Source organism: Rhinoderma darwinii, chromosome 4, assembly GCF_050947455.1.
Source record: "Rhinoderma darwinii isolate aRhiDar2 chromosome 4, aRhiDar2.hap1, whole genome shotgun sequence".
NCBI classification, from domain to species: Eukaryota; Metazoa; Chordata; class Amphibia; order Anura; family Rhinodermatidae; genus Rhinoderma; species Rhinoderma darwinii.
In genome coordinates, this window is record NC_134690.1 from 275,437,622 (window position 1) to 275,465,406 (window position 27,785).

Below are 27,785 nucleotides of genomic sequence, written 5' to 3' on the forward strand. Positions count from 1 at the left end.
TGGTAGTGAATTTCCAATCCAGGGGACGATACTTAGGGTATGTGCACACACACTAATTACGTCCGTAAGTGACGGACGTATTTCGGCCGCAAGTACCGGACCGAACACAGTTGCAGGGAGCCGGGCTCCTAGCATCATACTTATGTACGATGCTAGGAGTCCCTGCCTCGCTGCAGGACAACTGTCCCGTACTGTAATCATGTTTTCAGTACGGGACAGTTGTCCTGCAGTGAGGCAGGGACTCCTAGCATCGTACATAAGTATGATGCTAGGAGCCCGGCTCCCTGCACTGTGTTCGGTCCGGTACTTGCGGCCGAAATACGTCCGTCAATTACGGACGTAATTAGTGTGTGTGCACATACCCTTAGGGAAACATGGTGCATTTTCTTCAGATTCCTTCCAGCAGTGCACTGCGCCATCCACGGTGCTCTACTCCAGTCCCCCACTTGTTTCAACGTTAGACTTCAATCCACAGAGGTAGGTAGTTCTCGCCGCGCCCCCTAGTGTTCACGTGTTCCCGGTGGGCCTATCAGTCCGGCCGTTCCCAATTCATTGCAAGCTTCCCTGGGGCACTTTTTGCCCTCTAACACTGTGCTTGTCTGTTAGTTGTCTGTTTTTTTTTGTTTTTTTTTCTATTACTCTGTCCCTTGTGACATGTCTTCATCTCTGGAGGATTCCATCAGGCAGCCTGCACATTTGGGCATGGCTACTTACTATGCTTGTGGCGGATGTAATAAAAAGCGTACATGCAGCTAGCCTACCACATTCTGCCCATAGTGTGGCACCACCATGAATGGGCAAAGTCTTTTGCTCGGGCCTTAAAGGCATGGTGTCGCCCGAAAAACATGTTTTTTTTTTAAAATGTAAACATTTAGTGTGTGGGTGATTAAACATTGTTCAAATTTTTTTTATTTTTTTCGCGAGTCAGGAAATATTATAAATTTTTTCAAATTTATAATACTACCCATTTTTGGTCACTAGATGGAGCTAGTTCCCAAAATTGCAGCATTGCAACATTGGGTTAAAAGCTCTCGCTCTAGTGAGCTCTCAGCATCCCCCCCTCCTTTATCCTGGCTAGTGCCGGGATAAACGAGGGGTTTGAAAGGTTTAACCTCCTACACTGTGTGTCGCCATTTTTTGAGGTAACCCACAGTGTAGTAGGTTTACATACAGTAGTAAACACACACAAACACTAACATACATTGAAATCGCTTACCTGCTCCTGCCGCCGCGGCTCCCTCCGGCCCGTCCGCTCCCTTTGCTGCCGCTGTTCCATGTGCACAAGTCCGGAAGCCGCGACCGGAAGTAGTAAGATTACAGTCCGGCCGCGACTTCCGGTCCACAGGAAAATGGCGCCGGACGGCGCCAATTTCGAATAGGACTGTGTGGGAGCGGCGCATGCGCAGTTCCCACACAGACGCCGTACACGGACGTGAATGGGACGGGAGCCGTTCACAGTCCCTATGGGACTGTGGCTGCCGTACTCCATGTCTGTGTGTGTCGTTAATCGACACACACAGAAATGGAACAAAAAATGGCAGCCCCCATAGGGAAGAAAAAGTGTAAAAATAAGAAACAGTAAAACACAAACACACAAATGAATATAAACGTTTTTATTACAGCACTAACATCTGTAACATATAAAAAAATTATTTGCCATGACACTGTTCCTTTAAGGGACAGACCTTTCTAGACTCTCTTGAACCATGGTTGAGCCCTTGGAGCGTTTGCCTTCCCATTTTGTGGCTGAACTTAAAGGCTATTTACACACACCTTTGAATGGTTCTATTTACATTTTTATGAAATCAATGTTTTTTGTGTTTTTGAGCATTTTTGTTTTCATTTTATGAAAAAAAAATGTTTTACTTTTTACATTACAGCTTCTATGTATCTTGGATACATAAAAGCTGTATTGTTCTCTCATCTGATTCTGTCAATTCAGTTGAACTGACGGCTTAGCTGAGATGGAGTCCTGTGCATCTCTAAAACACAGGATCCACCTAATGACGATCACATCTAAGTTCATCAACTCAGCTGTGTGAGACTATACTGGTTCTATGTATACAGGATACATAGAAGCATTGAAAACATTAAGTTAATAATAAAAAAAAATCCATCAATAGTTCACGTAGCCTTTAATGTCCCTCCTTCCCCCTCCCTTGGATAATACACAGTCTATCGTGATAGATCCCATGAAAGGTTGCAAAAGTGCCAGGGACATGTCCTGCTAACAGTCAGGTTCCCTCCAAGGGTCCCCTATAAGGGTCAGCAATGGAGAAACTGCTTCCAATCAGGATCAGTCTCTTTCCTCCAATTGGATTCACAACTTATAACTGTCATGGAGGCGTTTTATACATTCTGCTTGGAACACCTTTCATGTAAAGCAACACTCACAAAATAATTATAAATTCAATGAAAACTTTATTATTACATATAAATAGATTAAAATACATGAAATTGTTTTCATTTCATTTATAATTATTTTGTGATTGTTGCTGTCATTTAGTAGGAGGCATTTAATATTTAGATGGCACCGGTTTTTCTTTTTGGAGCTAGTACAAGCCTCTTTCTAGTAGGTGGTACCTTTCATGTAAACGTTGACCCCCATCACCCCTTCTCAGGAAGAGGCACCTTTATGGCGCCAAAGGCTGTACTTTCCAAACCAAGCACAGAGTAATCAATAGGGAAGGCATGCCTGTGATTCTGCGGATGCCGGACTTACCTCATCTGGCCTGGTACGCTGACTTAGTCCACTTACTTGCAGGCTCACCTTGACATCTTCCAACTCGACCCAACCTTTTTTCCCAAGATATGCTATTCCACCACACTTTACCTCAGATGCGTTTAATGCGAGGCTATAGAAGCGACGGTTCTGAGGGCCCTAGTAAAGTTCCTCCCCTTCTGCTCACTGCCCATTCTACAAGGGCTTGTTGGCGCCTCCTAGGACTGTCAGGCATCAAGCTTCAGTTGCTCATCTCTTTATTCACCTCAGTCTGGGTCGCAAGGTGCTGCAGGCAGCTGTGCGTTAGGCAGGTCGCATGGCTGTATCTCTTCATTTATTTCTATCCTCCCTCTGGGACGCCTTTAGAACATCCTGTGGTGCTGTATCCCCAATGATATTAAAGAGAAAATTGGAATTTTGTACTTGCTGTAAAATCTTTTTCTCATTGAATTTATTCAGGGACACAGATCCCGCCCTCCTAATTTTGTTCCTGGCCAGGGACCTGTTATTCTGGCTGTTGGGTGGGTTTTCTCCATGGACCATGGATATGTTGTTGTTTTTTATTTTTCCTCCTACTTCTTCTGTGCGAACAGATTTAGTCCGTGTCTGTGGGAAGGGTATGCCCTGTCTGTGTGGAACCAAGACTTTTCCTACCTAGTGTCAGCCTCCTAGTCGCAAGGACCTCTAACGATTGTGCTGTGTCCCCCAATGACTTCAATGTGAAAAAAGATTTACGTTGAGTACAAAAATCTAATTTTACTAATATATGGCTATTTTTTGGTATTAAATAGAAATCCTCTTTAATAAATCAATTGTTTGGTGTTCAGCAATAAAAATTTCTTCTTCATCCTGTCTCACTTACAATATTTAAAATCACTTTTGCTTCGCGTTAATAAATGCGCATATAAATTGTTACTGTTAACGGTAGTTGAATATCGTTCCTTTATTATTATTTAATACAGCAATTCTATTTTAGTCAGGCTGTATGATGTGGCCTATAGAAGTGTTTCACTGAAGACCAGGTTAATGGGAGAAATCATAGTGACGTGGTGCTGACCGCCTAAGGCTGCGTCCTTGACTTCTTGCACAATTTTCTCTATACTGCTTTTCAGGTTCCCACATTGCAATAGGACTACAGCTTCATTGAGCTGCATGGCAGTAGTTCCCATCTATTACTAAACTAAGGATTTACAATAAGAAAAATATTTGGTCATCTAATGCATGCTATGATGTATTACCATTTCTATTTCCTGAATTTTGCATCTTACTGTTCTTTGCAGGCACATAGAACACTGCAAACATTAGCAAACATGGAAAGCCGATACTTTTGCAAAAAGAAAACCTTGTTGGGCTTGAGTAAATTGGCTGCTTTAGCATCTGATTTTCAAGAAGATATACTACTGGATAAAATTGAAGGTATCATTTTGTGTTTTTTTTGGCCTTTTCGATGGTTGGCTTTTTTTTTTTTAATTTTAATTCTGTCTAGATGGATGCACTAGAGAAGAGGACCTGTGAAAGCTGCCTTCATGCACATGAGCGTATATATCACAAATACGGTGTTACTGCCTTTCAGCGCGGCCATTCATAGCATTGTGTTAAAATACAGTGCGCACGGTGAACGCTGTAAAAAAAAAAAAAAATAGAATAAAAAAACAATAGTAGAATTGCTGTTTTTTTAGTCACCACGCCTCTTAAAAATAGAACAAAAACTGATCAAAAAGTCACATGCACCCCAAGAAAACTACAATGAATTCCTCAAGGGGTCTAGTTTCCAAAATAGGGTCTCTTTTTGGGGGTTTCCACTGTTTTGGCACCACAAGACCTCTTCATACCGGACATGGTGCCTAATAAAAAGGAGGCCTCGTAATCCTCTAGATGCTCCTTTGCTTCTGAGGCCGGTGCTTCAGTCCATTACCGCACTAGCGCCACATGTGGGATATTTCTCAAAACTGCAGAATCTGGGCAATAAGTATTAAGTTGCGTTTCTCTTGTAAAACCTTCTGTTTTACAGAAAAAAATTTAATAAAAGATTTTCTGACAAAATGAAATATGTAAATTTCACCTCTACTTTGCTTTAAATTCCTGTGAAACACCTAAAGGGTTAATAAACTTTCCAAATGCTGTTTTGAATACTTTGGAGGGGTCTCGTTTCTAAAATGGGGTGTTTGATAGGGGTTTCTAATATATAGGTCCCTCAAAGCAACTTCAGAACTGAACTGGAACCATAAAAAAAAAAAAGTGGCTTTTTCTTATACCACACCCCGATGTACCGCGTGGCCGTGTCCAGGATGTGTTATGAAGCAATACTTTGCTTCTTACATTATACTGATAATGACCCGTGCCCACCCCGAGATGACCCCAGTTTTGACCATTTGTATAAACGGAGATCCCTATTAGACCGTTTCAGTGCCCGGTTTTCCCAAGCATTCACCCCCAAGAAGTGTATTTCTATTGAGGAGTCCATGGTACATTTTAAAGGGAGGCTTCAATTCCGCCAGTGCCTACCGAGTAAGAGGGCAAGGTATAGCATGAAGATGTTGTGCGCGAGTGCATCAGGGTGTACGTACAAATTTAGGATATATGAAGGGAAGGAAACCAGTATTCAGCCCCCAGAATGCTCCCCCCCCCCCCCCTTTACTGGGAGTTAATGTAAAAGTTGTGTGGGATTTGGTGCACCCACTGCTGTACCAGGGTTACCACCTCTACCTGGATAATTTTTATACCAGCATCCCACTCTTCAACTGCCTCGCTTCCAGAAGTACTTCAGCATGCGGCACTGCTAGAAGAAATCTGAGAGGCCTCCCTAAGACACTGCTTGGGCAAACACTCAGAAGGGGTGAGAGCAGGGCACATTCTAGCAGCAACATATTGTGTGTCCTTGTATTGACAACCATACATGGCCACACCAGTACAGGGACCCCCAAACCAGACTGCATCCTGGACTACAATAGGTACATGGGAGGGGTGGACTTGTCAGATCAAGTCCTGAAGCCCTACAGCGCCATGCGGTGTGGTATAAGAAGCTGGCCGGGCACATCATACAGATGGCATTGTACAATGTGTACGTGCTACATCGATGTGTAGGCCAGAGGGGAACTTTCCTGGAATTTCAAGAGGTGGTTATCAAGAACCTAATTTTTAGGGCCCAAGAAGGGGGGGCACCCAGTACTTCTGGAAGTGGGGCCACACGCATCGTACCAAGGCGGCAACACTTTCCAGGAGAAGTTCCCCAAACTGGCAAGAAGGGAAAAAGTCAAAAAGAGGTGCAAAGTCTGCTCAAAGAGGGCGATAAGGAAGGACACAATATATCAATGTGACACGTGTCCCGAAAAACCAGAGCTCTGTATGAAAGTTTTTGAAAATCAAGGGATGTATGATAAATTTAAAATCTACCCCAGTTTTAGGAACAAACAAAGTAGTAGCTGCACCGTAGCATGCAATGAGGGTGCTATACTCAGGGGAAATATAGGTTGAATAAAAATGTTGGCTTTTTAGAACACTGGAGTGCTGCCTCTCTTATTCTGGATTGTGGTTGTACCCCAGTTTTACTTACCCCGATGCACTCCGCACAGCTTATCCCCCTCATCTTTCCCCTCTGGGCCGTGCTGTGTGCCCAAGCAGCTGTTAACAGCCACATGTAGGATATTGCCGTACCCGGGAGAACCCACATTAGTTTATGGGATGTAGGTCTCCGGTGGCGCATGCTGTGCACAATATATCGGACACTGAATCGGCATATATGTATAGAAAATTGCAAATCTCACTCTGCACCATCTGCTGCGCATTATCTTTTACACAATACCTGTGGGGTCAAAATGCTCACTACACCTCTAGATGAATAATTAGACACGAAGTCTCACAAGACATATAAGCATCAAGGTGGGAGACAAATCTCAACCACCCATATAGATAATTAGAGATAAAGACTCTAATAATAGATATTATAAACTGGAGAAAAAAAGAGTCCATACATATCAAAGTATGAAAAAATTAAACATCTTTATTGATATCAGATACACAGAATAACAAAAACGGAGAATCTAAAATAAATTCTTGTCTGGATCCCCAATATATACATGTAGGGGCGCACTTCTACATCTCGGGTCACACTAATCTCCTCAACATGGGTAAGTGCATCTGTTAGACCTATTCGGGCTTTATGCCGTTTTTCAAAGATACTAGTCACCTTAAGTAAATACAGGCTTATACTTTTGAACTCTGCATACTCCGTTTATTTTTTGTACCACCTGTACTTGAAATTATTAATATAGATGCACCCTGTGTTGGAGTAACATTGAATTAAATAAATCTTTTATACCATATACAAAATATATTAATATACTCTGATCAATGTATATATTGGCGATCCAGACAAGGATTTATTTTAGATTCTCCGTTTTTGTTATTCTGTGTATCTGATATCAATAAAGATGTTTAATTTTTTCATACTTTGATATGTATGGACTCTTTTTTTTTTTTTTTTTTCTCCAGTTTATAACCTCTAGATGAATGCCTTAACCCCTTAATGACCAGCCTATTTTAGACCTTAATGACCAAGCCATTTTTTACGTTTTTCCATCGTCGCATTCCAAGAGCTATAACTCTTTTATTTTTGTGTCGACATAGCTGTATAAGGTCTTGTTTTTTGCGGGACAAGTTGTACTTTTTAATAGCACCATTTTGGGGGACATATTATTTATTGATTAACTTTTATAAACTTTTTTTGGGGGGGGAATAGAAAAAAACCTGAAATTTCGCCACTCTTTTTCGCGTCTTAAATCAACGGCGTTTACCGTGTGATATAAATAACACCATAACTTTATTCAGCGGGTTGTTACGATTGCAACTATACCAAATTTGTATAGTTTTTGTATGTTTTACCACTTTTACACAGTAAAAACGCTTTTTTTTCAAAATTATTTGTTTTTGTGTCTCCATATTTGAAGAGCCGTAACGTTTTTATTTTTTCGCCGATGCGGTCGTATGAGGGCTTTTTTTTTGCGGGACGACTTGTAGTTTTTATTGGTACCATTTTTGAGTAGATGCGACTTTTTGATCACTTTTTATAACATTTTTTTAAAGTCAGGATTCACAGAAAACAGCAATTTTTCCATAGTTTTTTATTAATTTTTTTACGGCATTCACCGTGCGGGTTAAATAATGTTATAGATTTATAGTCGGGGTCGTTACGGACGTGGCGATACCAAATATGTGTAACTTTTTTACTTTATTTTGGTTTTTTAATAGTAAAGCATTGTGTAAGGGGAAAAGCTGGGTTTTTCATTTTTTTTTTTCACATTTTTTTTTCATTAACTTTATTAAACTTTTTTTTTACTTTTTTACCAGTCCCACTAGGGGACTATAATAAGCGATTCTCCGATCGCTATTGTAATACACTGCAATACTTTTGTATTGCAGTGTATTACTGCCTGTCCGTTTAAAACGGACAGGCATCTGCTAGGTCATGCCTGCGGCATGATCTAGCAGGCAGTCGCTCCAGGCAGACCTGGGGGCCTTTATTAGGCCCCCGGCTGCCATTAGAGACACAGACACTCGGCGATCGTATCGCCGGGTGTCGGTGGGAGAGAGAGGGAGCTCCCTCCCTCTCTCCAAAACCACTCAGATGCGGTGCACGCTATTGCGCACCGCATCTGAAGGGTTAAATGGGTGAGATCGATACGAATATCGATCTCACCCGGCAGAGCAGGGACGCTCCCAGCCCTCAGCTGCCTCTAGCAGCTGAGAGCAGGGAGATTTGACACTCCCTGCTCTGTTTACTTTATCCTGATGCAGCACTGTGAAAAGGCGTATGCATCAGAATAAAGCCCATTAGTGGCCACCGTTAAAAGGCGTATTGGCGGTCACTAACGGGTTAAGGGGTGTAGTTTTTAAAACGGGGTCACTTCTCGGGGGCTTCTGCATACATGACTTAGCACCATAAAATCCCCAGTAGGCCAAATGGTGGTGTTTTCCTTCTGAGCCCTCCCATGGGCCCAAACTGCAGTTTATCACCACAAATGGGGTATTGCCGCACTCAGGAGAAATTGGGCAACAAAATGGGGTTTTTTATTCCTTGTGAAAATAAGAAATTTTGAGCCAAAACTACATCTTATTGGAAAAAATTACAATATACTGTAAATGACAGGTTACAGCGAGATTACGCTTTGCTCTGCTCGAAGTACCACAGAAACGTTAGCAAAGTGTCGGGATTGTGAATAGACATCCCGTCCTGGCTGGAAGGAATGTCTATTCACTGTCTAAACACTTCAGTAACGTTAAAGCGTCAGTATAAGTCAGCACATAGTGAATAACGCAGTGTCACTATGCGCAGAGTAAATGAATGGAGAGGAGTGCATGCTGCTGATTGGTCAGCGTCACACTCCTCTGTACAACGCCCACTTGGTCTAAAGTAAAAACACGCCCACTTGGACATTAAGCAACTCATTAGCATAACGCTAAAACCGCTAATAACGTAAAAATAGATTGTTTTTCTAAATAAAAATCACTACTGTCGCCTACATTACAGCGCCCATCTCCTTATGTAGGAGGTAGGGCACTTATAATGTGATGACAGAGTCTCTTTAAAGCAGCGATCGTTGGATCACTTGCATGATATCGTGATTCTGACAGTCTCCTTTGAAGCCCTGCCGGAGGCTTCATAGGAGTACAAAGATTGCAGATCTACATTTTGATCAAACTGTATAAGCCCACTTGTGGCTTCATGGCGACCTCTTTTAAGTGGGTCCCTACTCTATTCGTTGCCATGCTGCATGGCAGCTACTGCCGCCTCAACACCGAAGCAACCCAAAGGCCCAACAACACCCATGCTGCCAGGGCCACGTCCCCCCACAGGCGTAGCACCACAACAACAGATACCACAACACAGCACCGCAACCAGTGGAAAGATCAAAAACATTTACCTTTCCATGTGGTCCCAGTGGCAAACTGAGAGCACATGAGTAGAAATCCTAATGAGGTCTTTTCAAATTAAAATCACATGGCCAAATGTGAGGAATGCTGGTACCACGAAAAAAAGGACAGAATGCAAACATGCCGGCTGGTCCGTGATGCTTCTTAGCAGCAGTATAGTTTTATTAAATAATTAAAAAAAAATAATATATTTTGCAAAGTTTTTCTATATAACCAGATGCATCGGAACGCTCTGAAAAAAGTTACTAACATACTTTTGTTTTTGTTGTAGAAAAAAAAAGTATTGTACTTTTCACACATTTTGACTTTTCCCTACAATATAAAGCACAATTTTATATGTACCTCAAAATGCCTAACTTAAGCTACAACTCTATAACCACCAAGTAATGAGTGGTAAAAATGTCCAAAACATTTTATCTTTGTTAAAAAGGAATACTGTTCTGTGCAAACAGCCATGCTGGATCCGTATACATAATGCCAAGGACGGGATCTGATCCTGTCCTTTCAGATAAAAGAAAGCGTTTCAAAACGCTTGCCTGATCTTACAGGACCGAATTTACCACCACACTGTCACTTGACATATCTTCTCCGTAACAAAAAAGACTTGTTGCTTAGAATAAACAAAATGCAATGTTGCTGCCACCAAGATTTAACCGTATATAATAGAAAAGTGTTCACTGCTCTAAAGATTGGAGGTAAATACAGTAATAAATGTGTTATTCATTCCATATGTCAGCCATATTTCTTACCTCATACTCTGACAATCTTTCCAAATAGGTTTTAATGAAGACTTTTTTGTTTGTGTTTTTTTTCCTCCCATCCTATGCTTCTAAGAAGCTTTTTGTTTTTATTACATGTGCAGGTCTATAGGAATTAAGCTATCATGCAGAAAACGAGTTCTCATTCAGCAATACATGTAGGGTTTATTGAATATATGTGCAGTGATCAAGGACAACAAAAGAGCATGCGTTGGCATTTTCACATTCTTGGTTATAGTTACACCGCATATTATTATTTATTTTTTTCATTTTGTTTAACTTTTGATTTGAGTTATATCACCTACCGAAATTGGAGGAAGGGGCTTTGGTATTTAAAAACAATTCTTCTGACTTGCAACAGTCACTAATACATGATTCTTGAGAGGGAAATCCTGATTTCTTCATTTGCTAAAATGCAAGCCACAGAGTTGAGAAATAGTTATATCAAAGTTCAAAACCAGTAACAAACTAATAAGCTTTGGCTATCACACTAACTTCTGACTTACTAATATATGAAGTCCGTGACTGCAGATGTAGACTTTTTTTTTTTGCATCCACCTTCTAGCGGCCAGGCTCTGTTCAAGAATTCTTCCAGTTCCTAACACGACAACAAAAAACATATCTCAAAGATGAAATTTTTTGTCTTCCTCTTAGTCCCCTGTGACTAAGAACGAAACTCCTCGCTAATTGTCAAGTGGTATCTACGTATTTCAAAGTAGTTTGCTTATGTGTATGTTGTATGTATATTTGCTTTAAAAGTTTCAACAAATGTATCCTTTTGTAGACATTTCAAGCCAAGAACGTTTTCTTCTTTACCAAGAGACCTTGCCTAAGCAGCTTTTGGAGGAAAAAAGATGGGAATTGAATGTACTCCCTGTTTTACCCCCATTAGAACTAGTGAAGGTAGGTGACAACATACTAGGCGTTTTCCATTCTACTTCGTCATATCCGGAATGATTAGGTATATTCGTATCTGTAGTTATTATATAATGGGGTATTCCCCTCTCGAAAAATGTACACCATTCTCCATTTATGGCACCTATTTCTAGAATGTGGCCATCTGACCTCTGTCCTACCTTCTGTTTTCTGGATAGAGCCGAGTGCGTATTGCTATACTGTTTCTGGAACTCCCATAAAAGTGAATGGAAGTTACGGAAACAGCATAACACCGGAGGCGACAAAGCATCCTGCCCTGCCTCCTGGGATCCAGTCTTCAGTATAGGCGCTTAGGGCTGTAAGATGTAATGTGTTCCATATCGGGTGTGGTATCTCGCTCCATATTTCCGCTACAAGCGCTAAAACTTTTTTTCTGAAAATGTAAATAATATACACAATTAGTATATTAGAACTGCGCAGCTTCAGAGAAATAGTGATGAATTTAGATAATGTGATCAAACTTCACGTCCCTATAGGAAGGAGATACTGGCCCCTGAAGTATCGCAACGCCCTCTCTTTTCTATAAATCAGATTTATTATACTCACAAAAATCCAAAGACCGCACATCTAGGATGAAACGGAATCTCACCAAACAATCAGTCTCGTGGCACAGATCGACAAGTTTTCCTGTTTCAGCTTTTTCCGAGGCATGTCCTTGTTTTGCTTGTATCATATGCAAATCTCGGTCCACTCCCATTACAAAAGAAATGAATAATAAAAATTATATTTGTTACAGAATAAATATGTGCTAAAAAGTCAGTATTGATTTATTTATTAAAAGGGTTTTCCCATCTTAGACATTGATGGCATATCCACAGGATCTGCTATCAATGTCTGATAGATGTGGGTCCCAGCTCTGGGAACCACACCTATATCGATATCGGGGGTCTCCTGACCACCATATCTTCTGGTGTGGCGACCGCAGAATCCAGACTGGGACTAGTGGAGAGAGTCAATGGCCGTTTTGGAAACAGACGAGCAAGCGCTGCTCGACTGTTTCCTTAACACCTATTCCCTTAACCGCTTCCCGACCGCCCACTGTATATTCACGTCGGCGCTTGCTGGGCTCTGTGCAGTGCCGACGTGAATTCACCTTGGGTGTTAAAAGCACGATCCGGGTGTCTCAGAGTAGCGCTGACACCCGGATCGCGCTGTTATCACCTGCCTCTGGTCCCGGAGATATGATCGGGACCTGATTAGTTCAGGTCCCGGTCATGTGATCGCAGGGAAAGTGTGTTGTAGCAACGAACTGGAAAGTTTGTTGCTATAACAAACTGGAAAGTTTGTTGCTACAACAAACTTTCCCGGGGACCGATTGCTGGTGCTGCAGTCGGTTATAAGGCAGAACCGGGGGCCATATAACAGCCCCCGGGTCTGTCATGCACAGCAGCCTATGAGAACCAGCCGGATGCTGGTCCTCATAAGCTTCCTGTCAGTGTGACTCTCAGCGTCACACTGACAGTATATATATAATACGTATTATAGCAGCGATCAGTGCTGCCAGGCTTCAAGTAAAAAATAAAGTAATAAAGTTTTATAAAAGTGTAAAAACAAGTTATAAAAGTTACAAAAAAAAATAATGCTTTTTTTCCTATAATAAGTCTTTTATTATAGGAAAAAAATGAAAATGTTAAAAAAAAGTACACATATTTGGTATCACCGCGTTCGTAACGACCCAAACTATAAAACTATAATATTATTTTTCCCGCACGGTGAACACCGCAAAAAAAATAATTAAAAAACAATGTCAGAATCACTTTTTTTTGGTCATCAACCCTCCCAAAATATAGAATAAAAAGTGATCAAAAAGTCGCATGTACCCCAAAATAGTACCAATAAAAACTACAACCCGTCCCGCAAAAAACAAGCCCTTACACAGCTTTTTTGACGGAAAAATATAAAATTACGGCTCTCTGAATATGGTGACACAGAAAATAAATAATTTTATCAAAGTGATTTTATTGCGCAATCGCCACAAAACATAAAAAACCTATATACATATGGTATCGCCGTAATCGTACCGACCCGCAGAATAAAGTAAAATGTCATTTATACCGCACGGTGAAAAGTGTAAAAAAAAAAAATACAAAAAACATTGTCAGAATTTGTTTCTTTGTCACTTTGCTTCCAAAAAAATTAATAAAAAGTTATAAAAAAAATCACATGTACCCTAAAATGGTACCAATGAAAAGTACAGATTGTCCCGCAACAAATAAGCCCTCACACGGCTCCGTTGGAGAAAAAATTAAAAAGTTCTGGCTCTCAGAATATGGCGATGCAAAATTTGCAGTGTTCCAAAAGCAGATGAGATCGGGAGACCATTTATCAGTGCGACACCGGCCACATATCTGCGGATTATTATTTATGTACCCCATTATTATACCCTCTTATTATGTCCTGATGTTCTCCGCACAGGTTACACATACCCCCACATCATAACTGAAATACCAGCAAAACCCCAAACAGAACAGTTACCAAGCAAACTCTGCGCTCCAAAAGCCAAATGGCGTTCCCTCCCTTCTGAGCCCCACAGCGTGCCCAAACACCAGCTTACGTCCACATATATGATATTTTATATCCGGGAGAACCCGCTCAACATTGTATGAGGTATTTGTCTTCAGTGGCACAAACTGGGCACAACGTATTGTGCATTAAAATGGCATATCAGTGGAAAATGTTAATTTTCAATTTGCACCATCCGCTGCGCATTAACGCCTTCGCGCACCACGACTTAATAGCATGTCGTGGTGCGAGGGGTTATATATGGAGCGGACTCATGCGCTGCGCCCGCTCCATATTCTGCAGGTGTCAGCTGTGTATTACAGCTGACACCCGGGACTAACGGACAGGAACAGCGATCGCGCTGTTACAGGAGCCTGTAAAAATGATAGTATACTGCAATACATTAGTACTGCAGTGTATTGTACCAGCGACCTAATGATCGCTCGTTCCAGTCCCCTAAAGGGACTTTTGGGAGGTTTCCACTGTTTTGGTACCTCAGGGGCTTTGCAAATGCAACATGACACCCGAAAACCATTCCAGCTAAATTTGAGCTCCAAAAGCCAAATATTGTTCCTTCCCTTCGGAGTCCTGCCGTGTGTCCAAACAGCAGTTTATTACCACATATGGTGTATTGCTGTAATCAGGACAAATTGCTTTACAAATTTTGGGGTGATTTTTCTCCTTTATTCATTGTAAAAATTAAACATTTCTATGTTTTTTCAGAAAAAAAGTAGATTTTCATTTTCACGGCCTAATTCCACTAAATTCAGCAAAAAAACTGTGGGGTCAAAATGCTAACTATACCCCTAGAAAAATTCCTTGAGGGGTGTAGTCTTCAAAATGGGGTCAGTTTTGGGGGGATTCCACGGTTTTGCTCCCTCCAGGGCGTTGCAAACGCGACCTGGCACTGAAAACCAATCCAGCAAAATCTGCGCTTCAAAATCCAAATGGCGCTCCTTCCCTTCTGAGCTCTGCTGTGGGTCCAAACAGCAGTTTAGTGCCACATATGGGGTATTGGCGTAATCGGGAGAAGTAGCTTTACAAGTTTTGGGGTGCTTTTTAATCTTTATTCCTTGCAAATATTATTTTTTTTTATATTTTTTCAGAAAAAAAGTATATTTTCACTTTCACAGACTTACTCCAATAAATATAGCAAAAGACCTGTGGGGTCAAGATGCTAACTATACCCCTAGATAAATTCCTTGAGGTGTGTAGTTTCCAAAACCGTCTCACTTTTGGGGGATTTCCACTGTTTTGGCACCACAAGACCTCTTCAAACCTGACATGGTGCCTAAAATATATTCTAAAAAAAGGAGGCCCCAAAATCCACTAGGTGCTCCTTTGCTTCTGAGGCCGGTATTTCAGTAAATTAGCGCACTAGGGCCACATGTGGGATATTTCTAAAAACTGCAGAATCTGGGCAATAAATATTGTGTTGCATTTCTCGGGTAAAACCTTCTGTGTTACAGAAAAAAATGTATTACAAATGAATTTCAGCAAAAAAAAGAAAATTTGTAAATTTCACCTGTACTTTTGCTTTAATTCCTGTGAAGCGCCTAAAGGGTTAAGAAACTTTCTGAATGCTGTTTTGAATACTTTGAGGGGTGCAGTTTTTAATATGGGGTGATTTATGGGGTCTATCTAGTACATAAGGCCCTCAAAGCCACTTCAGAACTGAACTGGCCCCTGTAAAAATAGCCTTTTGAAATTCTCTTGAAAATGTGAGAAATTGCTGCTAAAGTACTAAGCCGTGTAACATCCTAGAAAAATAAAATAATGTTCAAAAAACAATGCAAATATAAAGTAGACATATGGAATATGTAAAATAGTAACTATTTTGTGTGGTATTACGATCTGTTTTCCAAGCAGATACATTTAAAATAAGAAAAATCATAATTTTTGCAAATTTTCTCAAAATTTTGGTGTTTTTCACAAATAAGCAATGAATTTATTGATCAAATTTTTCCACTAACATAAAGTACAATATGTCACGAGAAAACAATCTCAGAATCGCTTGGCTAGGTAAAAGCATTCCAGAGTTATTAATACATAAATTGACACATGTCAGATTTGAGAAAATGGGGCTGGTCATGAAGGTCAAAATGAGCTCGGTCTTGAAAGGGTTAACAACCATTCTGCTCAATGGGAGTTACGAAGACAGCCAAGCAAGCGCTGCTCGACTGTTTGCGAAACTGTCATTAAACACAATGGAGAGAGTTGCGCGCATTTGTATCCCTCTCTCCACTAGTCCTCGTCTCCATTCTGCGGCCGACGCACCTAGCGATACAGGGGTTGGGAGACCCCCGTTATTGATATAGGTGTGGGTCCCAGAGCCGGAACTTGCAACTATCAGACTTTGATGGCATATCCTGTGGACATGCCATCAATGTCTAAGATGGGGAAACCCCTTTAACGATGAAAATCTGAAGGTCTAAGAAATTAAAGTGTACCTATAGTTTTACTGCTGTTATGTAGAAAAGCTATTATAGTGCCGGAGTGTGCACAATAATTGTTTTTTCCTAGATAATTGTATTAGCGATTCTGCTTCTAAGTACAGCACGGTCTGTCTATAGACATAACTCTGCAGTAGGAGACAGAGCGTCCTGCTCTACTCCATGGCTCCTGTATCCAGAACAGCCGCCAGTTCTGTCGAATGTAATGTGATCCTACTGTGCTGGCGGTTCTTCTGCTGCAGAGTTATGAGCACGGACTATAGACTGTCCGTGCTGTAGTTAGAAGCAGAATCGCTAATACTAGTTATTTAGAAAAACTATTATGCACTCTCCTCCACTATAATAGTTTTCTCTATATAATGTCAAGCGCTGACAAGTGCAGAAGCGCTATCGGAGAGAGGACACTGGCCGCTTCACCTAAAAATCAATGCATGGTTAAGTGAGCTGGGGAGAGAGCCTGGATTATACTGCATGTGGGTCCACTAAAAGTCCAGTCAGAAGATGGACAAAGAATCGGGGAAAAAACTTCAGGGGGCGCTACCACTGACACCAATATAAGACATATTATAACTGATAAATAATTTTTCATGTTTTCATATTCCAAACTTCTTTTTAAAGGTTATTTAAGTTTAAAATAAATGTATTTTCGGGGGATAACCCCCTTTTTAAATCAAAAATAGTTGCCAGTGACACAAAGTGATACATACATTCAATAATGAACTCCTTTTGTATATGGTAAAGGGAGAAAAAATGTATAAAAAAATAAAATACATTGGAATTATAGTATTGAGTAAAGTGACATCGCATGTTGGATACAGTGAATTGATTGTATCTTGAAGATATGCTTGGGCCTGTTTAGCATATTACAAATATAGAACAGTGTATTCTATAGGGCCTTATTCACACGAATGTGTTATACGTCCGTGCTACGCGCGTGATTTTCACGTGCGTCGCACAGACCTATGTTAATGAATGGGGCCGTTCAGACTGTCAGTGAATTTCACGCAGCGTATGTGCACTGCGTGAAACGCACGACATGTCCTATACTTGCCCGTGTTTCACGCTGCACGCACCCATTGAAGTCAATGGGTGCGTGAAAATCGCGCTCAGCACACGGAAGCACTTCTGGGTGGCGCGCGTGATGCGCACAACAGTAGTAAAACAAATGAATGAAAACAGAAAAGCACCACGTGCTTTTCTGTTTGTAAACATGAAACCAGAGTGTCATAATGATGCCAGCTGCGAGAAAATCACGCAGCCGCGCACCATATGCTGATGACACACGGACCTTTTGCGCGCGCAAAACTGACACGTCCATGTGAATAAGGCCTAAGTCTTCACATAAGAGACAAAATGCCCGATATCATAGTAGTTTTGTTTTCGTTTTTTCTTACACTTTTTATGGATTTTGGGTAAGTAATATATGACCTTGAAAATTTTGTTCTTAATCAAACTTTTTTTTAAATCTAAAATGCTCAAGAGGGGTATCCCAGTCTTTATCATTTTTCACTTATCCACTGGATAGGTGACAAATGCTAGATTGGTGGGGGTCCGACATCTGTGGCCCCCACAATCGCCAGAACGGGGGACCTCATTCCCGCAACCCTTCCGCAATACTGCAGCATGGAGGAGTTTGAATGGAGTGGAGGCCGGGCACGTGAGGTTCCACTACATTTAACGATTATGGGGCTGGGGGTTTGACAACTAATTTGTCATAGTTTTACATTCTCACACCAATAGAGCCCATTAAATTTATTACGTTCTGTCGAAGTGTCTGTAGTTCTACCAGATACAATAGCGCAGAAGCTGCACTATTATTGTTTCCAGTATTTTCTTTTCGGACGGATCTTTTATAAGGCCCCTAACGAAGCCCTCAAGGCAGATATGAACTAGGCTTTATTAAGGACCCAGTCATATTACTTTAAAAAAAAAAAAAATTCATTAAGGTGTATTGTATTGGGCATTTCGGCACAATACATTGATTTCTATATTATTTTAAGTTTTTTTTAAATATATGCTAAACAGGCTTAATCATATCTTAACTCCTTGCCTACATAGGGTTATGTCATAGTCGGAATGGGGAGGTACGAAGCGGTCTCACGGGCTGAACCCGGTCCATACTTGGCGGGTATTAGCACTGTTAGGGCTTATTCAGACGAACGTAAAATACGTCCGTGCAACACGCGTGATTTTCATGCGCCTCGCACGGACCTATGTTAGTCTATGGGGCCGTGCAGACAGTCAGTGATTTTTTCGCAGCGTGAGTCCGCTGCGTAAAACTCACGACATGTCTGTTCTTTGTGCGTATTTCATGCATCACGCACCCATTGAAGTCAATGGGTGCGTGAAAATCACGCGCACCACACGGAAGCACTTCCGTGGGACGCGCGTGATTCGTGCAACAGCAGTGAAAAGTATGAATGAAAACAGACGCACCACATGCTTTTCTGTTTACAAACATCCAAACAGAGTGTCATAATGATGGCGGCTGCGCGAAAATCACGCAGCCGCACATCATATGGTGATGACACACGGAGCTGTTAAGTTCCTTTTGTGCACGCAAAACGCTGCGTTCTTTGCGTGCGCAAAACGCATGCGCTCGTGTGAATCCGGCGTTACAGCGGACACTTCCTGATCCTGCCCTTTTAACCACTTAGATGCGGCAGTCAATAAACCAGAGGCAGGGCTTAATTGGAGCTGGTAAAAAACACAGTATACTGCAATACATAAGTATTGCAGTATACTGTGCAAGCGATCCAACGATCACTAGTTCAAGTCTCCTGCGGGGAAAATAAAAACCTGATGAATTAAAGATGGTTTGTTTGTTTGTGTGCGTGTGCGTGTGTGTGCGTGTGTGTAAAAAAAAAAAAAACTTTTCCCCCAAAATTAATGCAAATAAACATATATCGTATCACTGCGTCCGTAAAAGTCTGAACTATTACAATATAACATTACTTACGGTGAACACTATAAAAAAAAAAATTTAAACCGCCAGAATTGCTCTTTTTCAGTCACTTCGTTTCCCACAAAAAAATGGAGTAAAAAGTTATGTACCCTTAAAATGGTACCATTAAAAACTACAGCTCACCCCACACCACTCAACTGATAGAAAAATATAGATGACTCTCAGAATATGGCGACAAAAAACAATATATATATATTTTTTTAACGATTTTGTAAAACATATAAAAATATAAAGTTGGTATCGCCGTAATTATATTGACCCGCAAAATAAAGTTAACAAATTTTTATCGCACGGTGAATGCCGTAAACAAAATCCAGAAAACAATAGCGGCAGTTTTTCTCCAGCCTCCTAGTACATTTTATGGGACAATAAATGGTGCTTTGGAAAAACTACAATTCATCCTGCAAAACAACAAGACCTTTTATGGCTGTATCGATGGAAAAATACAAAAGTTATGGCTTTTGGAAGGTGGGGAGGAAAAAATAATAATGGAAAATGGCTGCGGCATCAGCAAGGGGGTCACAGATGCAATGAATTCCCTGTGTCTAATAACATGCAACTTCACTCAATACTATAGTACCAATGGAAAAAGGTTTATATGTGGCTCCTCCCTAGACCAAGCACAATCCACCTGTTATCAATCACATCAAAGACATGAACTTCAATGTGATCGACAGCAGCTCGATCCTGCATGTTAGCACAAAATTAATGAATGGGGAAGAGGGGGGAGGTAGACCTCCAGCTCACCGTTTGGTTGTGTCTGAGTGCAGACAGCGCCCGGATTCCCGCGCGGCCAGCGGTACACAACAGGAAGAAAAAACAGAACCAAGATCCAGCGCATGGCTTGCATGCCATGAATAAGGACACAGACGTGTCAGAAACACGTAGGCACATTTGAACAGGGCTTACTGCTATCCTTCACCTAACATTCATTCCTGTACTCTGCCACAGAACTACTCCATATAGTTCTATCATTTTTATCTTTGTTATACCAATAAAATTGGAACAGGAGTTCCTTTTTAACGCACACCCAGCGCTGGATCTTGGTTCTGTTTTTTCTTCCCGCATGTTAGGTTAGATTCACGTGGACGTGTCCGTAAAAAACGCAGCGTTTTTCCTGAGTTATAGTTCAGTGTGTGTGTTCCGTGTGGCATTCGTTTTTGATGTCTGTGTTGGTTTAAATTTTTTTATTTAGGCCCCATGCACACGAACGTGTTTTTTGCATCCGCAATTCCCCCGAAAATCCACGGGAGAATTGTGGACCCATTCATTTCTATGGGCCCATACACACTATCCGTGTTTTCACGGGTCCCCGCATGTCCGCAAATCCGTGCCGCACAAACTCAGGACATGTCTTATTACGGCCCGCAAATTCGATGTGGACATGCCCATAGAAGTCAATGGGCCCGTGGAAAATGCGGGTACACCTCCGTGTGTCAACCGCAGTTTGTGGATTTGCGGAAGTGTTGCTAGGCGACGACCGGGAATGAGTTCTGTCGTCATCCTGTTTTACCTAGGCTTTTTTTTTTTATCCGCATTTTGCGGATTACATACGGATGAACTGCGGATTACATACGGATGAACTGCGGAGGAAATTTTACGGAACACGGTCCTGGAATTTGCGGACCAGAAAAACACTACGGTCATGTGCATGAGGCCTTATTCTTTTCTCTACATTTCTTTAGCAAACTGGTGTGTGAATCACGGACAGCACATGAATGACGTCCGTGTGCCGTCCGTGATTTTCACGCACCCATAGACTTTAATCTGCAAAAACGTACCAGAATAGGACATGCGGTTTCACGCAACGGAAACGCGCTGCGTGAAAAATCACCGATGTCTGAATAGCCCCATTGAGTTGCATAGGTCCGTATGCTTTCCGTTGTTTTCACTGACTGCACACGGACGTATACAACATTCGTGTGAATCTAGCCTTAGAGACACGCAGGACCCGCTGTCGGTGCCGCTGACCTGACGAATACAGGTTTCAGCTCAGGATACAAAGCAGCTTTATTTGAAAAGGTAAAAATAATTTTTAATTAAAAGTATTTCGAAAGTTGCACTAAACACCCTGAGATACGTTTTTTTTTTTTGTTTTTTTTTTTTTTAAATTGTTTTCAAAGGTGTACATAGCCTTTAAGAGTACTGATATGAACTCTCAGGCCCTATTCACACGGCTTATTTTGCGTGGCGGGTACCGCCGCATAATCCGCCGCTGATGTAACTTTTTAACTTTATTTTGGTTTTTTAATACTAAAGCAGTTGGTAAGGGGAAAAAGTGTGTTTTTAAACTTTATTAAACTTTTTTTTAAACTTTTTTACTAGTCCCACTAGGGGACTTTAATATGCGATCATCCGATCGCTATTATAATACACTGTAATACTTTTGTATTGCAGTGTATTACTGCCTGTCCGTTTAAACGGACAGGTATATGCTAGGTCATGCCTGCGGCATGATCTAGCAGGCATTCATTACAGGCAGACCTGGGAGCCTTTATTAGGCCCCCGGCTGCCATGGGAGACAGACACTCGGCGATCGTATCGCCCGGTGTCGGTGGGAGAGAGGGAGCTCCCTCCCTCTCTCCAAAACCACTCAGATGCGGTGCTTGCTATTGAGCACCGCATCTGAGGGGTTAAACGGGTGAGATCGATACTAATATCGATCTCACCCGGCAGAGCAGGGACGCTCCCAGCCCTCAGCTACCTCTGGCAGCTGAGAGCAGGGAGATTTGACAGCTCCCTGCTCTGTTTACTTATTCCGATGCCGCGACGTAAAAAGTCTATGGCATCAGAATAAGGCCCGTTAGTGACCGACGTAAAAAGACTATGGGCCGGTCACTAACGGGTTAAAGGTAGTGTACAACTTTTGATTGGTATGCCTTTCAAAATACTTTTTATTAAAAATCATTTTGAATTTTTTTTTTGTGTCTAATTTGATGGGTCGTTTGCTTCCTGTGATTGCGCTCACATGCTATGGCCATTGCATTTTCCGATGTGTAGGAAGTTGAATTATTGTATGTTTTCCTTTACTTTTAAGCAATGCTCCTTCCCGTTATGATTGCTCAGATGGCTGTCGTACTGTGTGCTCTTCATGGGTTGTGATGCTTACCCTTCTGTTTGGGCTGTGCCCTTATTTGTCATGTTCTTTTTATTATGGGGACACATTTTCTCTGAATGTTTTTGTAATTGTTTGTATTAAAACCAATAAAAAAAATGTTTTACTTTTTGAGATACAGTTGCTTTGTATTCTGCATACAGAGCAGCTGTATCGTGCGCTAATACCTGAATCTGTCAGGTCCGTGGGACTAACGGATTCCGTGAAAGCGGGTATTGCGTGTCTCTATTATGAACTTAGATGTGATCGATAGCAGCTCGATCCTGCGTTTCAGAGACATGCAAGACCCACTGACACTGAACCAGTCAGTGCCGCTGACCTGACAGATTCAGGTCTCAGGGCTAGATACAGCTGATCTGTATACATAATACAAACCAGCTGTATCTCAAAAAGCAAAAATAATTTTTAATAAAATGTATGTAGAAAGTTGCACCAAACACACTGATAGTTTTTTTTTTTTTTTTTCTTTTAAATAAAAATGACTATTTCAAAGGTGTTTAAGAACCACACCTGGTTTTGGTGAAAAAAATAAGATTAAAAAAAATAATGCACCAAGCTGCACTGTGTGAACCTGGTCTTAAGTGGATTCAGAATATTACATACTTCAGTAAAAATATAATTGCATTAGAAACAAAGGCCGGTTCATAGTATCCGTTACATGGATTGCAGGCTAAAAATAATATTGTACTACATGTTTCTGCTTTCATGTCACAGCTATACATAAGCGAGGAGAACAGAAGGGCAAATGAATATGATTTCAAGAAAGCACTCGATCTACTAGAGTATATCAATGAGGTATGAACGCACTTTTATATGGTGGTAAATTACATTTTCAGCACCTTTTTGACCTAGTTGTTCATAATGAGCCAAATAAAAGATAATAAATACTTGGTACTGATGATAATTGACTGCCTTCTTTTGCCTCGATCATCTGTTGTGATGCACCTGGCTTCCAAAAGAATTTGAAAGCCAATGAAAATTTTTTAAAGAAAGTACAGCACAATGCAAGTGGAAAGACAGCATGGGAATACTGCAGATTTTTTGAAGTTGAAATCTTTTGGCAAAATCCATTTGTGTTCGATTTCTGCCAGTTATAAACCTAGTGTTACAAGTCAAGACCCTCCCCTTTTTCCTGTGCCAGGGAGGGTGGGATATAGGGCTGGGCAATTATGACCTAACTCAAAATCACGATTGAACATGTAACCTCGATTACGATTATTGAACTTTTATTTAGACAACACCCCTTTTTGCATGCCACGCCCCCTAATTGCATGATACGCAATTGAATTAATATTTATTCCCTGAGCCTGTAGTATACCACTGTATATAATATACCCCGAGAGTCTGCTGTATGCTACTAGTATACAGAAGGTTTAGAGCCAGGGGGTATACATACAGCATATATATTATACAGCAGGCAGGCTCAGGGGGTATATATTATATACAGTAGTATACCCCACTAACACTTGGCTGAGGCATCTCAAAGTCAAGGTTCTTCCATACTAGTGTGTACTTAATCTTCGAGGACCTTCTAACCAGCTTCTTTTCAGCATCAAGAAAAGTATAGAAACATTGAAGAGTAGCAGAATTTATAAGATGGGAATCACAGGCCCGTTTCACATACAGCTCCTGTCGCCCGAGGTGGTCAGGCCGTGCACAATGTCGCTGCCTCTCTGCTGCCGTCGCCGCTCACCCCACCACCCCCATGCTGTGCCCATGCTTTCTGCTTTGTTTCCTAAACAAAGCAGAAAACATGGGGACCGTCCAGGGGGCGACGGCAGCAGAGAGGAAGCTGACGAAATAAAGCAAAGTATGGGGGCTGTCTGAGGGGGGGGGTAAGCGGCGATGGCTGACCAAAACAAAGTGTTAGTGGACTAGCTTTAAATAGTGCAGTGACGGCGCCGTGCGCTGCTCATGTGGGGGGATGGGGGACCATTCTTGGCTCAGGCAGGGCCCACCGGGTGATTTGGTGGGTCTGCTTGTGCCTGTATATGTGCCTCAGCACCCAGCCTGCAGCTGCTGTAACTGACTAACCTAAAATGATGATCTCTGCATACCATACCTTCGGCCATTCCGAACTCTGCAGGAGTAGCGTCAATGCCGTCACATTAAGCCTGCTCTGCAATTGGCTATCCAAAACGTCAGTAACTATGCTATCCAATCAGAATCGCTGATATGTTAATCACATATCGGCGATTCTCATTGTATAGCATACAGTTACTGACCGCAGTGGCTGGGCTGCATGTAACCGAACCGAAATGTGCAAGATGACGTCGGTTATCGGTGCTCAATTTCGGTTTTGGTTATTTTTCCATTAATTGCCCAGCCCTAGTCATGGGTACACTGAGATCTGCTTATTGACAAAGGACCCTTCTGACAAGTAGGGATTTTTCAAAGCAAACAACCCTTTTTAATGAGGTCTGGTAATGAAAATCTGTCTAAAAGCACGTGTGAATGAGTTGATTGGTGTTGACTTTTGTATTGTTAAGAGCATCCATGACCTGGAAGCTTATTGTTGTTAATCGGTAAAACATTTGTCGCAACTTGTCAGTTTATGCTACAAATCTGCCCCGTTTGAGAAACAAAATTTAAAAAAAGCTTGCTTTTTACTTAAGGACGAAGATGTGGATATTGAAGAGCTGAAGCTGGAAATACTTTGCAAAGCTATAAAGAGAGACACGTGAGTATAAAATCTCTGCATTCTTTAGGTAGCCTAAAGTAGGACTGCGCACAAACTATCGTTATTCTGTTCAGTCCTTTGCTAAATCTGCTGATTGCTGCAGGGGTAGGACGAGGGGTAGGTGGAGTATGCCACCTCCTAGGGCGCCATTGAGGATGAGGCGCAATTTATGGATAAAAGAAATGCAACTCTCGGCTTCAAATTTCTTCAACTTGGAAAAGGCAGTGTTCAAGTAGCTGATAAAGCTGTATGTGCCGGGGTACAATTTAATGTGTTGATTATGGATTCTGCCTTTTGCTATTACAGATGTGTAGTAGGGTGCCCAGCTGGTGATTCATGAGAACAATGGGGTCTTCCATACCTGATTTTGGCTACAGTCATGTGCCAGCCACAGCAGCCAAGCTCTGACTAGAGGACTTTTGCATGGAGCCTAAACCAAACATCTGATCCACTGCCCTATTCTTATAGATATATTTTTATGTTAGTCTGCCTGCATAGAAGCTGACTCCCTTTTTCATAATAAAAAAATGTTTTGTTTTCAGTGCTAGTGATGATCTGCTATATATCAGTTGTCTATTTTTACATATAGTGGAGTTGAACAAATGTTTCCATGCAAACCTTGGTTATCTGCATTCTGGTCTTTTCTTGATCCTTAGAAATCCATGGGCAGATTATGGGAGCACTACACTAGCCATGCCGAAGTATGAAGAACTAGGGAGGCAGACCAAGAAATACAAAAGAAGAATACCATGTTGTTTAGTCAAGAAAAATCTTTTCGTATCATTTTACTAAATGAGGCATATCTGACATTAAACAGCCAAAAGTAGATGGAGTTCAGGTGTTTTAGCCACACAAATTACAAACAGATGCATAAAGTCAAGCACACAGCCATGCAACATACATAGACCAAAATTGGTGTTAGTAGTATTATGGATGCCACCACAAGTCCGTTTGTGGCAATTCCCATCTTTTCTGGTAAAATGTACATGTTATTATTCAGTGGAAGTGTCCAGAAATTACAGCTCATTCACGAAGTGGTAGACCACGCAAATTCACAGCACATGGCATGTAAAAAACTGCCGCTGGAAGTGACGACCGCACAAGAACTGTGCATGAGAAGCTCCATGAAATGTGTTTCCATGAGCCGCTGCACACAAACCTAAACTGTCCCCACCTGATCAGCTCTTGACGGAAGTCTTGTTGCTTTTCGGAAGTTGTCAGTACTTTGCAATGCGGAAGCCATAATGTGTTTGGATAACAAGGCTGCTCATTGTAATAAATAAAAGCAGATCTCACCCACCGTTCACTGCAGAAGCCTGCTGATTCGGCATCTAACAAGTGACTATATTTATCGAAGTAATATTGTATAAACATTGTCATTGGAAGTTCTTGTAAATGCTGTTTTATTAACGGACTGCACTTGTTTACAGGTGGTCTACTCTAGATGGGAAAGATGACCCAATAGAAACCACTAAAGACTCCATTTTTGTAAAAGTGCTCCAGAAGTTACTAAATGAAGGTACATATTTGTTCTACATCCATGTGAATAGGGGACATACACCAATAAACCATTCTGGTGTGGATCTCTATCTATCTAGTCCTTGTTCAGAAATACAAAATTGTTAAGTCATATTACTTACCAGATCACTAAAAGGAAAGAGACTGCAACGTTCTATATTTATTTCCAAGATTCACTGGTCCTTTACTGAATGAGTGGTCATATACCTTGTTGCGTTAGATGTTTCCACCATGGATAAGGGGAGATCTTGTACAAGAGACGCGTGAGTGGATGAACCGTCTTGTAATCTCTGCTTTCCGTGTTTTCGATCACGCAGAGTACCATCGCTAATGTTGAGTTTAGTGTAGCTTTGTATTCATGATTATTATATCGAGGTCACTTTATTTCTTTAATTTCCTTTGTTAAAGAAATCTCTGAAGATCTTAGTGATCTTCAGTAGCCATATTTTTCTTTTAGCATGAATGGAGATCGTCTGTCTTTATGCTGAGGCAGATTGTAAGGAGAGTCTAATGCGACAATCAGTGGAAAATAAACACAGTAAATCTCATTAGTGACTTCTAGATGTAAATGTTGGAAGTGTTAAATCACACGGACAACTGTCCTAATAACCATCAACATCGCCGCCTCATCTTATCCGAATGTATTTGTAGACTTTGTGTTCTATTGTAGAAGTGCAGGGTCACCGCATGTTCTTTCCTCCTGCATAGCTGAACCAATGCTTGTGTTTCCACAGGTAAAAACCTGAAGAACTACTTACCAGATGTAAATGTGCTGCTTCAGTCCGGAGAACTTGACAGCTTAAAGACAGATAGGTGCTTTGAGTTTGTTCTGAAAGCAAACTATGAAAATTATTTAAAACTTAAGTAACAGACTTTTATATTCTGCTGTTTTGTACACATTTCTCTTAATAAAATTTCCCCTTCAAAACATTGTGTCCACTCTATGTAAACTATAACCATAATTGCAAGGCATAAAACCGGTTCTTTGGTTTTTATAGACTGATCGGAACACTCAGTGACTAGTATTCTGGTCGGCTTCATTGCGTTTCCTGCACATGGATTACATTCTTACTGAGGTGCTTTGCGAACGGAATTTCTCCGCAGATTATTAATCTGATCTGTATTTCTCCCTGGGCAAACGCAGGATTTTCTTGGATGATTTTGCGATGTCAAATATTTTGTACTATACAAAACAAATCATAAATT

The 27,785-nt window shown here is 41.2% G+C and overlaps 1 protein-coding gene across 1 annotated transcript in view; it reads left to right on the forward strand.

Annotated features, from left to right (window-relative positions):
- The window catches only part of NUP133 (nucleoporin 133), a 107,286-nt gene extending 79,779 nt beyond the window's left edge, over positions 1-27,507 (forward strand). Inside the window, exons 21-26 of the mRNA XM_075862516.1 lie at positions 4,003-4,138; positions 11,195-11,313; positions 23,096-23,176; positions 24,997-25,061; positions 26,492-26,580; positions 27,314-27,507. Of these exons, the coding sequence (XP_075718631.1) occupies positions 4,003-4,138; positions 11,195-11,313; positions 23,096-23,176; positions 24,997-25,061; positions 26,492-26,580; positions 27,314-27,447 (624 nt within the window). The 3' untranslated portion in view covers positions 27,448-27,507. The remainder of the gene's footprint in view (positions 1-4,002; positions 4,139-11,194; positions 11,314-23,095; positions 23,177-24,996; positions 25,062-26,491; positions 26,581-27,313) is intronic.
- The last annotated feature ends 278 nt before the right edge of the window (positions 27,508-27,785 follow it).